We start from the raw sequence: 12,313 nt of genomic DNA, 5'->3' as shown, positions 1-12,313 counted from the left end.
ACCCAAACCACAAGCTGTTTAGCTTATTTTTCATATTTTTTTCCCCTTGACATCGTTTGGCTTCCAAGGAAATTTATTTTCTAGTACTTGCTAAGTTGTTGCTGGAAGTAACAGCATGTTACATTCTCTACACTTACAGTGAGATCCAGAATATAAAGACAAGTTTAAGACTCAAATTATTTTCTCTTAAAATAGTCTAATGAACATGAGAGACATCAAATGTGCAGTGTAACAACCCCCATTTCACTCAATAAGTGATTTACTAATTATCTTGTGAAACTAGTTGCTTTTTAATACCATCAAATAAAGTTAATTATTGCTTCAAGGTCGTCTTTTTATTCCAGAGTTATCTGGTTCTCACTGTATTATAATGACATTTTATGCGGGATATATATTTTCTTAAAAAGCAATCCCCCACTTTTAAAACATTTCCCATCCCCAGTGTATAAAAATATGTTTCCAGTTAATATCCAAATTATTTATCCCCCCCACCCCACCCCACCCCCCAATGCTATGAAAATCCGTTTTCGGGGGGGGGGGGATATTTTTCAAAATGTATACCCTGTATTTAATTTCATTTACTATAAACAAATAAAAGTTCCTCTATTTAACATTTTCTTAAAGGTTACATTTTTATTTTAGTTTTGATAGTACATATTAAAACTCATATGAATAAACATTTCTTACTTAGAACATTTTTATCCTTACATTAACTATAAATGGCGTCTATGACTTTTACCAACAATTTTACAGGGAATTACATCAGCCCCTTAGCCTGCTTTAGCCAAAGTGCTCGTCCTAGAAATTGTCTCAACCCTAATCAACCGAAAATAACATGAAATATATCGAGGTATTTGTCCCTTATTATTTTAGGAATAATTATTTATAACACTAGCCTGGGAACCTAGCTTTACCAAGAAACTAAGTTTTCCCCATAAAAACCAACTCCCTCAATTCAGAAGCTTTTAACCAAGGTTAAAATATTTGTGGTTTTCCCTAGTTTGAGGCAAATAGGTGAAGTGGTTCATGAGTTATGATCGAACATTCAAACAATTAGACAGAAAAACAGAGATTATACTGTAAACAAAACAGAAAGAGAGGGTCGAATCTATTTGACATTACTGTTGCGGCTTTGTTTTACTTCCAAAGCTTTAAATCTCCGCGCTTAAGTGTGTAATAAAAGAACATTTTAATGAATTCTTATTTTTTAAGTTTCACCTAGTTAAGAATACAAGTAGCATGAGATACGAATAAATAAAGGAAAACTAAGACTATGAATATCATGTCCGAGGTCAAAATTGACATTTGCGCATTCTGACCGGCGTGCTAGTAGCCAGCCATTACGTTATGGGTCATCTTAGCACAGAGTTTTTATGTTGGATGTCAATATATAGGTAATTAGCCACAAGGATTAAATATCCAAGGTAAAAATGAATATTGGGGCAGTGTGTTTGGCGCGCTAGTAGCCTGCAGGTACATTAAAGGTCATCTTGTCAAAAAATTTACAAATTGATTGTTGATTAATAAGTAATTGGAGCTAGAAGAGTCCCATTTTTTGGGTTAAAAAATCGTAAGAGCACTCAGATCAGCCTCCTAGCAGTACACAGTTACCTCTTGAGTCATCCTACCATATGTTTTACTTTCATTTTGTCGATTTTAGTCAACTGTAGATAAGTTTGATCACTCTGATCGGCCCACTGCTGGCAAGAATGTAGATATTAGGTAAATTAATCATAGTTTTTGGTGTTGTATGGCATTTTATAGTTGGTTTAACTTTCACATTTAATACACAGGAATTCAGTTTGCCCAGAGAAACAGTGTAATTTAAAGATTATTTTATTTTGATATTTTCCTTCATTTTTACTTAACAATTGAGGTAGTTAGCAAAGAACTGTTATAAACTTATAAGTTATAACAAATTAATTTCTGATACCGTGACTTTCTGGTATTGTAGATATAATTAGAAACTCCTCAAAAAGTTGTAATCTAATTCATTTAGTTAAATCTAAAACTAAAAATATATTATTAATCAATTTTAATTGAAGTAAAACAGATTTTTTCCCGTCAAGCACTGTTTTTCATTAAATAGCTCCAATCTTCCAATACTTCAGTGGCAAATATTTGAGAGGAGGATATTGCCTTTAGCCTCCCTGGAAAAATTAAAACAATTAGAATAAGAGACAACTTTCGAAAAATTGGGCGAAGCGTGTCAGCATTTTTTAAGGACATTTTAAAAGTTGTTTTCTTTACAAATAGCTTCAGCTAATTTTATTTATGATTTCAATTGTTCTCCATATTTTTACTTTTTGTTGCAAGATACGTTATTAAACTCTTTAATTTATTTACAGAAGGAAAAAAAATAAGTTTCTCAAAACGTAATAATTGGTTAAAAACTCTATTCATTTACATATACAATAAAAAATGATTCTGTAAACGTAAAATTAGATTTCTTTTAGATTAGATTTTCTTTCTTTCGTCAACTTTTTGATTTTGTGCACCCCTCCCCTCCTTCTTGGGAAAAAGGGGGAGCTCATGCCCCCGTGCTTTATAGCTTTGGGCTTAGTTTCAATCGAATCATTGCATTCTTATAAAGTTGTAATCTCTGTTTGTTTTTTCGTTTGTTTGTTTGTCCGACCATAACTCAGAAACCCCTGGACCGATTTGCTTCAAATTTTGGTTAGGGAACAATTGGGAGAACCACGGGAATGTTCTTAGCTTGGTTTTGAGATTCTAAGTTAAGTGGGTCGACTTTTGAAACGAAAATTTAGTTTCCCGGTAAAAACGTCCAATTTTGCGTAAAGGGTAGGAGTAACTATTTAGTAACCTGGGCAGTGCTGGGTTCCCAAGCTAGTTCTTATATAATACCCTTTCTTTGCGCATTATAAATACAGTATCCATGTAATTCATTTTTAATAAGGTCGCCGTAAACTTTTTAAAAAAGTATTAAAAATTTTTTTAAAATCCCTTTCAGCAATCTTTTAAAATTTTTTTGGGGTTTTTTTTTGAGTTTGTAGATTTCAAATTTTTAAATTTATTTTTGCTTTATGTTATTATCTAAAATGGCATATAATTTATTCTACTTGACTCAAACTCTGATCCACAAATCTCTCCCACCCTGATGTCATAGATCTTTGAGATTTCAAATTTCTGCTGGATCCAATACTCAAAGTTTAAAATATAGAAGGTTTGCACCTTCAGGCTGCAAAAACATAGGGGCTAGAAATTAAAAGTTCACTGTTCTGTTTCTTTAAATTTATTTTACCTAAATGCAAATATCTAAAATTGGCAGGTTGGTTGAATCCTATCCTGGTCTGAGATAGGAATCCAGTTCATGCCAATCCCTATGTATTCTGCGAATTGATTGCATGCTATAGTTGCAATTTTTGCAGATTTGCAAGTTCCTTGTCCGAAGGCCTTTCATAAGAAAACCGGACAGCTATAAACCACCTAACCTTACATTACATTTTTTACTTCAGAGTTTTTATAACCTTAATTTCAAAAGTAAAAACAATAAATACTCCTTCGTTCTTGCTAAAAAAGTTTCTTTAGATATCATTCTATGTGAACTGGCAAGAAAAGAATACCATGTTTCGTAGTTTATTCTATGTAATAAAATATATATGTTATCATTGGTTTTAAACAAAAAAGATCATTATATATCAAACAAACAAGATAATTATATAGTTTCAAAAATTTTGTAAATCTAAATTAATTTACAGGTTAAAACTTAAAAATGCTAAAGCACACAAATGCAAATTTGAAAAATATCAAGATTTACATACGTTCAAATAATTTACTACAATACTGGAGTAGAGGAATACGTAATAAGTTACATAATATATAATTTACGTCATCTGGAAGCAAAGGTTTAAATGTAAGTACTGCCATAGCTTTCTCGCTTTAGCAGCTATCTTTGGCTTTGTGCACTGAGCTGAGAAGCGGAGGATAAAATAAGTTTAAAAACTTGAATCTTGGGAATTTAACAGTGGCTCTTGTATGGCATTGTACAGGGTATGTACCGGGGTGTGCAACATTTCAATAATTTTTGGTAGATTTCGCTCATTCTCGATATTGATGAATCCGTGCCGTATTAGGAAATCCAGAGCTACCGGAAAACTCGTCATTTTAAAATCCTAAAAAATAAGAAGTATTCAAAAAATGTAAGGACACGATTAATAATTTTTTCGTCATTATTTATTTTAAGAGTGTTAGTAAAACAAATTTTTACAACCTTTGTTGTTTTTCTTTAGTAAAAAAAAAAATTTTTACCTCCGAGGTTATGATATCTAAAATGTTTGAAACAGGACAGAGTATCCAGTCCTGAACCTCTCCGTCCTGGTTCTCCGGGACAAACTGCTGCGGGAGCTCAAGGTCAAACACAAACTCGGTCTGAGGATGAATCCCTCGCTCGGACTGATGCATGTAGGAGATACTGCCACACGGTTTCAAACCTTTAAAATCTCATTTTAGCATGAATATAGCATTTATTAGATTAATTCGACCCACATACATACTATTTTTAGACTTAAATAAATCTTTTTTATTTGTTAAAGTGTTTTCTGTAATATTTATGAAAAATTGTTTATACCTGCCGCAAGTTGTTCAGTAAGACCTGCCTCCTCCGCCCCCTCTTTAACAGCTGTCTCAAATACACTCCGCCCTTCCGTCAAAGCTCCGCCGACAAAGTTATCTAAATAATTATTTTTCAGAACGATGTTTGTAAAAAGTCCCCAGCAGGCCCTATACTGGTTTGACGGAGTAAAAACAGGACAGGATGCTCTTGATGCTCTAGAGGCAAAGGAGCAGCTTCCTTTAGCTGTCCGACTGGAACAAAATGGAAAAGTTGTCGAATTTTATGATTCACAATTGGATAATGTTACCCTGTACATCATACCAAAAGGTAAATTTTAACTATTTTTCATCTCAGCAGGGGAAACAGGATAAAAATATTAAAAATATCAGGAGAACAAAAGTTATTTTTTTTTAAATAGAAACTTTCAGAAAAATATCCCGCTCTAAATTAAAAGCTAAATGTTCCAGATGGTCTGGTCGGAGGAAAAGGCGGATTCGGATCCATGTTGAGGTCCATCGGAGCACAGATAGAGCGAACAACAAACCATGAGGTGGAATATAAAAATGTTTAAATGCCGGCCAAAAAAATGGAACAAAGTTGACATTTTTTGTATTATTTTTCGAAAATAACACATTTTAATTCTGACAAATATTGTTTTCCTTCAATGTCCCCAATATTCAGGCTATGCGAGACCTATCTGGGCGTCGGCAGAGGGATGTTAACAATGAGCGTCGGCTGAAGGAATACATTGCAGGAACAGCTGAGAGGGAGAAGGTTAAAGAGGAGAATAAAGAGAAAAAACTAGAAAAACTCAGGTGAAAAAGTTAAAAACTAAAATTTGTTGGATTTTTTTTTGTACTTATTTTTTCATTGTTTCATTTTTTAGGCGAATTGCTGCCGGGGAAAATAAGTGTAAACATGATTTCAGTGATCCAGCCTATGACAAGGTTGGCAGAAAATTTTAAGATTAATAATATTCAACCATCCATAAATAGATAAAAACCTTAATAGACATTCAAATTTAAAAATTATATTATAGGTTCGTTCTGAGACCGAGGAGAAAGTTCATGATGCTGTTGAGGCCGCGATGGCAGTAGCCTCGGCAGCCTCCTCCTCTAAACAAGAGGATAAGCTGGGCAAGCGAGGTTCAACAGAGGCATCAGCAGGTATTTCAAAGAAAGATAAAATATTTAAAAAGATTTTGAATGACAAAGGTTGATTTAGGTCCTCCAAAGAAGCGCGGATTATGGATTGGGGACGGACTGGAGGGATTATCCGACCTATCAGATTCAGATTCAGATGAAGAAGATGAAGAGAAGGGAGAAAAATCTAAATCTGTAGTCTCCGGCTGAGCTCCCCACCCCCCTCATCTGTGACCACTCCATCCCCCTCTTTAATTTACAACTTTTACAGTACATTCATAGATTTTAATATTTACTTGGAACAAATCTCAATAATTGACTATTTTCAGAAAAAAATGAGATTAAACATGAAGCGTCACTAGCAGGCTAGAAGGAATATGTAAGTACCAACTGTATTTTAAAACTTAAGATAATGATGAGATATTAGTCTTTAAAGAAGCGATATTTTAATCGCTTGGAAACGGTTGAGAGAACATTACCTATTTTCCCTGGGTAGGTCTGCTTTGAGTAGGATCTACGTTGTAGCCAGAGGGATATCCCATTCTCCTCGTGGTTTACATAGCCGTTGATGTGTACGCCGTATTTCCGGATTCCGAACAAAGGTGCAGCACAACGTTCAATCTCGAATAATCGTTCACTTCCGTAGGTTTCGGAAATTTCATAGCATTCGTTTCTCCAACCTTTGAGGCAAGGGAAGGTTTTTTCTTTCTGAAGCTGATCAAGAACTGCACTCAATGCCTGAACAAAAGTTTCTTTTAAAATTGTTTACTAAATTTATTTTTATTAAAATTGTTCTCAAAATGATTTTTTATATTGAAAGCATGAAAATAAGTAATTTTTTAAACTATCTGATTTTTATAATTCTTTTTTTAACGCTTTGGTTGTTTTGGTTTACATATATTCTGCAAGCAGTAAAAATTTTCAAAATGTAAAACAAGCAAACAAGTTAAAGTTTTATCCTTTTTTTGAAACTGTACATAGCAAATATCATTTATTTTCCAAAATCAGTGATAAATCCCCAAAAATGTTGATATTGTGAAAATGTAGGGATATCTTTTACCTGGCTACACTGTGTAAACCCTTGAATATGGTTGTTGAAGGTGACCCCTGTATCAGAGATATAAAATACTTCTGGATAGTTCAGCAGTACGCTTAACACCTCCTCAGATATAAGCCCGACCTATGAAAAAAATCATTATAAACCATGGAATATGTACACTTGGAATCTACAAATCTTTGTTTATAAGAGGAATCCAAACAAACGCAGTCTAATCAGCACAAAGGCATATTAACCAGGTACTCCCAAATTTTTGTTTTAAGATAAAATAGAAAGAAATATAAAACACAAACAGGGCCTCCCTAAGTTCTCACATTCCCTTGAGAAACTGCAGTACTGTTCTGTAAATAAAGATATGTAGATTCCTGGTCTATAATCCTTGCTTACAATAAAAAATCTAATTTTCTATTTAAAGAAAAAAAGTTTGATGTTTATTATATTTACCTGTACACCCTGACATACGAAGGGTTTATATCTATGAATATTATTGAGATCTAGTTTAAAATTGTTGATTCTCTCAAGCCTAGTTAGGAAGTTATCGCATTCCAATCTCATCGCTGCCTGAAAAATGGAAATGAATAAGACCCAAGAATTTTTGAATAAGACCCAAAAAATCCTGAATTTCTGAATGGAATGAAATGAGTTTATCTCTTAAGCTAGGAAGATTATATGATTTCTCATTGGTCAAATCCAAGTTTGACCTTTGTGCGATTGAGATACTAATAAATTTATCCGCGAAGAGAGCTAGAATCAGTTCAATTCATTCCGTTCAATCAAAAGTTTCCAACTCTTCATTTTCTTAAAGTTTGCGGGAAAAAATATCAGAATTTTCTAAATAACCCTCCATTAAAAGATGCCACTGGCAATTTACAACGGTACGCTTGAAACTTTAATCTGTTAAAATGTGGGAGATGCCGTCTCATTTTTCTGATTAGAAAAGTGTTAAATTCTGGGAGATTCTTCATTATTTCTTTTAAACAAGAAATGCACATGAAAATAAACAGTTTAATGAAGCAAAAACATTAATATCTTATTGATACTTGATTAGACAATGCTTTCAAGAGTACCATTGTAAATCTGTCCTTGTCATCTTTGCATCGAGAGTCACTTGAAACTACGCTCACAATCCCTTTGAACACGACTGGTAAGATTCTTAATCTGACCCTAGTTGAGTTTCTTTAAATATTAATCTGGAATAAACCAGTAGTATCTAATTTAATTTGGATTTAGAATATTTTATGTTATTTTATTTAGCATTCGGAGTTAAACAGTAGACATTTACCACGACTTGTTATTCATTCAAATATTATTTTTTGTTACAACTTTTTTTGTGGTTTGTGGGAATGAGAAAACTTTGTAGGAAGAGTGTTTTAGGTCGGAGAGGGGGGAAACTTGGAAAAGGCTGGGGGGGAGGGTACTGAAACTTGTCATATTAATCTATCAATGTAAATTAGGTAATATGTAGTGTAAGTGTGGTAAATACGGTTTGTCAAGCATAAAACAGTGCTTAGGATCCGGATCCGGATTTGTTGGATCCGCAAGATTTTGGCTTCCTGGATCCGGATCCTAAACCCCAAATCTGAACTTTTGGAAAAAGAAAGATTATAAAAATTTCCTCATTTCTGAATGGTTTATCAAGTTTTAGAATAAGAATAAGCGAAAAAATAAAACAAAAAATTTTAAAATTATTTTGTTAAAAAAAATTTAGTAATCTTAAAGAAGTGACCTGGATCCGGATCCATTTTTTTTCAGTGCGGATCCAGGATCCGGATCCGCTTCAAAATTAAATCGATCCTAAGCACTGAATGAATAAAGTTCTCCGAAATCCAATTTTTGTAATTCTTATCTGATTATTAACTGTTAATAATGCTCTCGCTAAGTATGCTTAAAATTTTTAAATATATCTTTACACTAAGATATATTAAGAAAGTAAAAAGGAATTATTCATAGCTCTGAACTTAATTATATTACGAAATGAAATATAACTTGTTAAGTTCATATAATATGTTGGTTCAGCTAAACTATGTTATGGAAGTAAATTGCTATAACACGTACTTATAGTTCTACAATAAACTATGTTTTGAAACTATATTGACCCGTATTTATAGTTCTACAATAAACTATGTTTTGAAACTATATTGCTATAACCCGTATCTATAGTTCTACAATAAACTATGTTTTGAAACTATATTGCTATAAGACGTATTTATAGTTCTACAATAAACTATGTTTTGAAACTATATTGCTATAAGACGTATTTATAATTCTACAATAATCTATGTTTTGCAACTATATGTTATGAAAGTTTGTTGCCATAAGACTTATTTAAAGCTTTAAATTAAACTATGGTATGAAAGTATATTGCTCTAACACTTTTGTTATGAATCTATATTGCCAAACCACGTATTTTTAGCTTTACAATAAACTATGTTTTAATAGTATATTTAACACGAATTTTAGTATCAAATTATTGTTTCTATAGACCAATTTGAAACGTATAGATACTGAAAAACATTTAGAACATTAACTGTATATATATTGGTTTTTTTTTATGTTTACATTTTTGGTTGGGAAGTTTATATGTAATATTATTTAACTAAACACCCGAAATTGTGTTGATAAATTTATGCGTATAAGGTGCTTAAAATGCGTACAAGTGTACATGTATAATTTGTGTGTAGTTGTAGATGCAGGTAAATAACCAGTTATATACTGGTTGAGAGCTGTGTGTGTGTGTTTATACCTACTGTAGCTGCAGTCTCTGTAACACTGGTAAAATTGTGAAGTATAGAATCATTTTATATTTTCATACAGAAGCAGAGACAGGGGTGCAGAGAATAAAGGGTTGGGGAGGGGGGGAGGGGTGGACATTCTTTTTATTTTTATTCTGAGGGGTTGGGGTAGAAAGGTTAAATATTAAAAATGTAAGACATTTTAATATTTTTTTTGCTACTAATTTTATACATGTTTACATTTTATTAACTTAATTAATTCCCCTTAATAAAAGTTTTTCTGAGTACACCCCTAGAGTCCTAACTTGGAGGCTTGAAAGGACCTAGAGCGGTCCTTTCTCAGGCAAACCCGGCCATACCATCCCTCCAATACCGGATAAATCCAGCTTGTATTCAATTCACTATCTATTCATTCATCTTTCTCCTCTCGCTCTCTCGCTTTCTCGCTTGCTCGCATCCTCTATCACTACCTCTCTCGTTCATTTTCTCTCTATCTCGGTATTCCTACTAAAAGAGGCGCAACTAGGGGGGGGGAGGTGATAGGCGGTGGGCCACTATATCACTTTTCTTTCTTTAGGATATGATACTCCTTTCTCTACTATCTTCTTTCTTCACTATATCACTCTACTATCTTCACTATGTCTTCCTCCCTTCTCAAGGATATCTTTATTCTTTCTCCAATGATACCTTTTACTTTCTCCACTTTATCACTTTCTTTTCACCACTCTTTCTTTATCCTTCATATCACTCTGTTCTCCACTATATCGTTTTCCTTTCTCCACGATATCTTTCTTCTTTCTCCACTAAATGTTCCTCCTTTCTTCACTATATCTTCTGATGCTTTCTCCATTAGATCATACTTCTTTCTCCACTGTATCCGTTTATAATCTGTACTAAATCATTCTTATTTCTCCACTATGTCTCCCGATCCTTTCTCCACTATATTTCACTCCTTTCCTTCTATTCTTTACTATATCTTACTTCTTTCTCCACTATATCTTCCTCCTTTCTCTACTACAACTTTCCTCTTTAATCTGTCTTCACTGTATCTTTCTCCTTTCTTTTCTTTATCTTCTTCCTTTCTCCACTATATCTTCCTTCTTTCTCTACTATATATCTTCCTTCTTTCTCTACTATATATCTTCCTTCTTTCTCTACTATATATCTTCCTTCTTTCTCTATTATATATCTTTCTTCTTTCTCTTCTATATCTTTCTTCTTTCTCTTCTATATCTTCCTCCTTTCTCCACTATATCTTCTTTCTTTCTCTTCTATATCTTCCTCCTTTCTCTACTATATCTTCCTTCTTTCTCTACTATATCTTCCTCCTTTCTCTACTATATCTTCCTTCTTTCTCCACTATATCTTCCTCCTCCTCTCCTTTCTCCACTCTATATTTAATCTTTCTTCACTATATCTTCTTTCTTTCTCTTCTATATCGTCCTCCTTTCTCCGCAATGTCCTTCTCGTTCTCCACAATATCACGCTTCTTTCTCCACTTATCACTTTCCCATCTACAACATATCTTCCTTTTTACCTCTTCTCGTTTTTAAATTTTCTCTCCGTTCTTCCGCTTATCTGAAATATTTCTCTTCTCCTTTTTGCCCCCCAGCCCTTTCCTCTGCTTTCTCTCACTTCCCGTTTCCATATATTAAAATCTCCCTAAATCTGTTAGATTATACGAAATCACGCTTGCTTTGCATGTAAAAAAAATGTCGCTCGTTTACAATTAAACCCTCCACTTGATCATTGTACAATGTACATGCACAGTGTGCTTGGTATAAACTGTTAACAGATTGTACATATATACATATATATTTATTGCTTTCTGGAGTAAGACTAACCTTGTCTCTAGTACAGATTTGTGTAGTAGAACAAGAAGAACTAAAGTTGTCAAGACAGTTTTAGAACTTACTGCACCTGGCTTTCTCCATTTCAATTCAAACATTCTTCTATATTTTATTCATTTGACGCAAAAGAAGCGTACATGTTAACATGTTCATCTTTAATTCATTTAACGCAAAGAAGCGTAAATGTCAAGTAAAGGAAGCAAATAGAGTTTCTGAAACGTGGTCATTCAGAATTACGCAAGAATTTGTGTCAGATTTTACTACTGCGTACGACGCAATTTAAAGCTCATCCAATAGCGTGGACAGAAATTCCCCGTTCCGTTTGTGAATAATCAAGCCGGTTTCTTTCTAAAGAAAAATTTTTAAAAATATTTGGTTGTCATAACCTAAAATTAGACGTAGTTATAATGGAGAGTCCATTTAAATCCTATTTGGGTTTTTAAAATAATTTAATCGACAATTTTAGTTCGGATAAACTTTAAGTCGGTTTCCATTAGCTCAGTTTCCAATTCCATATTATCTTTTAAGTTAAAATGTAAACTAGTCACTTGAATTGGCAAACTTACATTAAAACAATTTTTCAATTTGACCTTCGCATTCCTTTCAAATTCTCATTCATTTTTTGTTTCATTTTTTTTCCCTTAGTCCCACATTCACAGTAATTTTCCACAACAGCTTCTAAAGCTGTCATTTTGTACTAGCTGCCCTTTTTCATATGAGAACATGTAGAGTTGAGTGCGTTTATTTGGTTATATAGTTAAACTTAACTTTTCAGATTTTCGGGGAAAAAGCCTATTACTCCTTATAGATAAACACAAATTGTTTGAAAAACATACATTCTAAAGTTTGAAGATATTTGAGTAAAGAATTGCTTCATGATACAATCCTGATAATAGTTATTTAGTAAGAAGTAATTTTGGTTTTGAATTAACATCTCTACTTGCAACGATATTGCGGGT

General features: G+C 33.1%; 3 protein-coding genes across 4 annotated transcripts in view; 2 read left to right on the top strand and 1 right to left on the bottom strand.

The window, feature by feature from the left end:
* Positions 1–3,825: 3,825 nt before the first annotated feature.
* Positions 3,826–11,428, bottom strand: LOC111701235 (nudix hydrolase 24, chloroplastic). Of its 2 annotated transcripts, none has more exons than XM_023472426.1 (7): positions 11,349–11,428; positions 7,217–7,333; positions 6,776–6,895; positions 6,195–6,453; positions 4,589–4,690; positions 4,270–4,451; positions 3,826–4,133 (listed from the first exon to the last, which is right to left on the bottom strand). In XM_023472426.1, exons 2-7 carry the CDS (start codon positions 7,325–7,327, stop codon positions 3,957–3,959), a joined length of 951 nt encoding a protein of 316 aa, XP_023328194.1. In that variant the 5' UTR covers positions 7,328–7,333; positions 11,349–11,428; the 3' UTR covers positions 3,826–3,956. The 2 variants fall into 2 exon arrangements, with proteins under 2 accessions (XP_023328194.1, XP_023328193.1); XM_023472425.1 differs by lacking the exon at positions 11,349–11,428 and adding an exon at positions 9,516–9,607.
* On the top strand, positions 4,697–6,051 carry LOC111701236 (protein SDE2 homolog). Its single transcript, XM_023472427.1, has 6 exons — positions 4,697–4,900; positions 5,041–5,123; positions 5,255–5,388; positions 5,460–5,520; positions 5,613–5,739; positions 5,798–6,051. The coding sequence occupies exons 1-6, from the start codon at positions 4,714–4,716 to the stop codon at positions 5,923–5,925; spliced, it is 720 nt and encodes a 239-aa protein (XP_023328195.1). The 5' UTR covers positions 4,697–4,713; the 3' UTR covers positions 5,926–6,051.
* LOC111701258 (zinc finger protein 236) overlaps positions 6,045–12,313 on the top strand; it is a 30,156-nt gene continuing 23,887 nt past the window's right edge. Inside the window, exon 1 of the mRNA XM_023472453.1 lies at positions 6,045–6,094. The gene's annotated coding sequence lies outside the window, so the exon portion shown is untranslated. The remainder of the gene's footprint in view (positions 6,095–12,313) is intronic.

Source organism: Eurytemora carolleeae, unplaced genomic scaffold (assembly GCF_000591075.1).
Source record: "Eurytemora carolleeae unplaced genomic scaffold, Eaff_2.0 scaffold44, whole genome shotgun sequence".
In the NCBI taxonomy this organism is placed as follows: Eukaryota; Metazoa; Arthropoda; class Copepoda; order Calanoida; family Temoridae; genus Eurytemora; species Eurytemora carolleeae.
This window is presented reverse-complemented; position numbering and strand designations above follow the sequence as displayed.

What these genes read in the sequence shown, in the direction of transcription:
- LOC111701236 (XM_023472427.1), top strand. Translation starts at nt 4,714, where the DNA reads ATGTTTGTAAAAAGTCCCCAGCAGGCCCTATACTGGTTTGACGGAGTA. An exon ending in AGCGAACAACAAACCATGAG is followed by an intron (nt 5,124 to 5,254) that starts GTGGAATATAAA and finishes CCCAATATTCAG; the next exon opens with GCTATGCGAGACCTATCTGG. An exon ending in GTGATCCAGCCTATGACAAG is followed by an intron (nt 5,521 to 5,612) that starts GTTGGCAGAAAA and finishes ATTATATTATAG; the next exon opens with GTTCGTTCTGAGACCGAGGA.
- LOC111701235 (XM_023472426.1), bottom strand. Translation starts at nt 7,327, where the DNA reads ATGAGATTGGAATGCGATAACTTCCTAACTAGGCTTGAGAGAATCAAC. An exon ending in TCGTATGTCAGGGTGTACAG is followed by an intron (nt 6,896 to 7,216) that starts GTAAATATAATA and finishes TTTTTTTCATAG; the next exon opens with GTCGGGCTTATATCTGAGGA. An exon ending in TAGATATCATAACCTCGGAG is followed by an intron (nt 4,134 to 4,269) that starts GTAAAAATTTTT and finishes CTTATTTTTTAG; the next exon opens with GATTTTAAAATGACGAGTTT.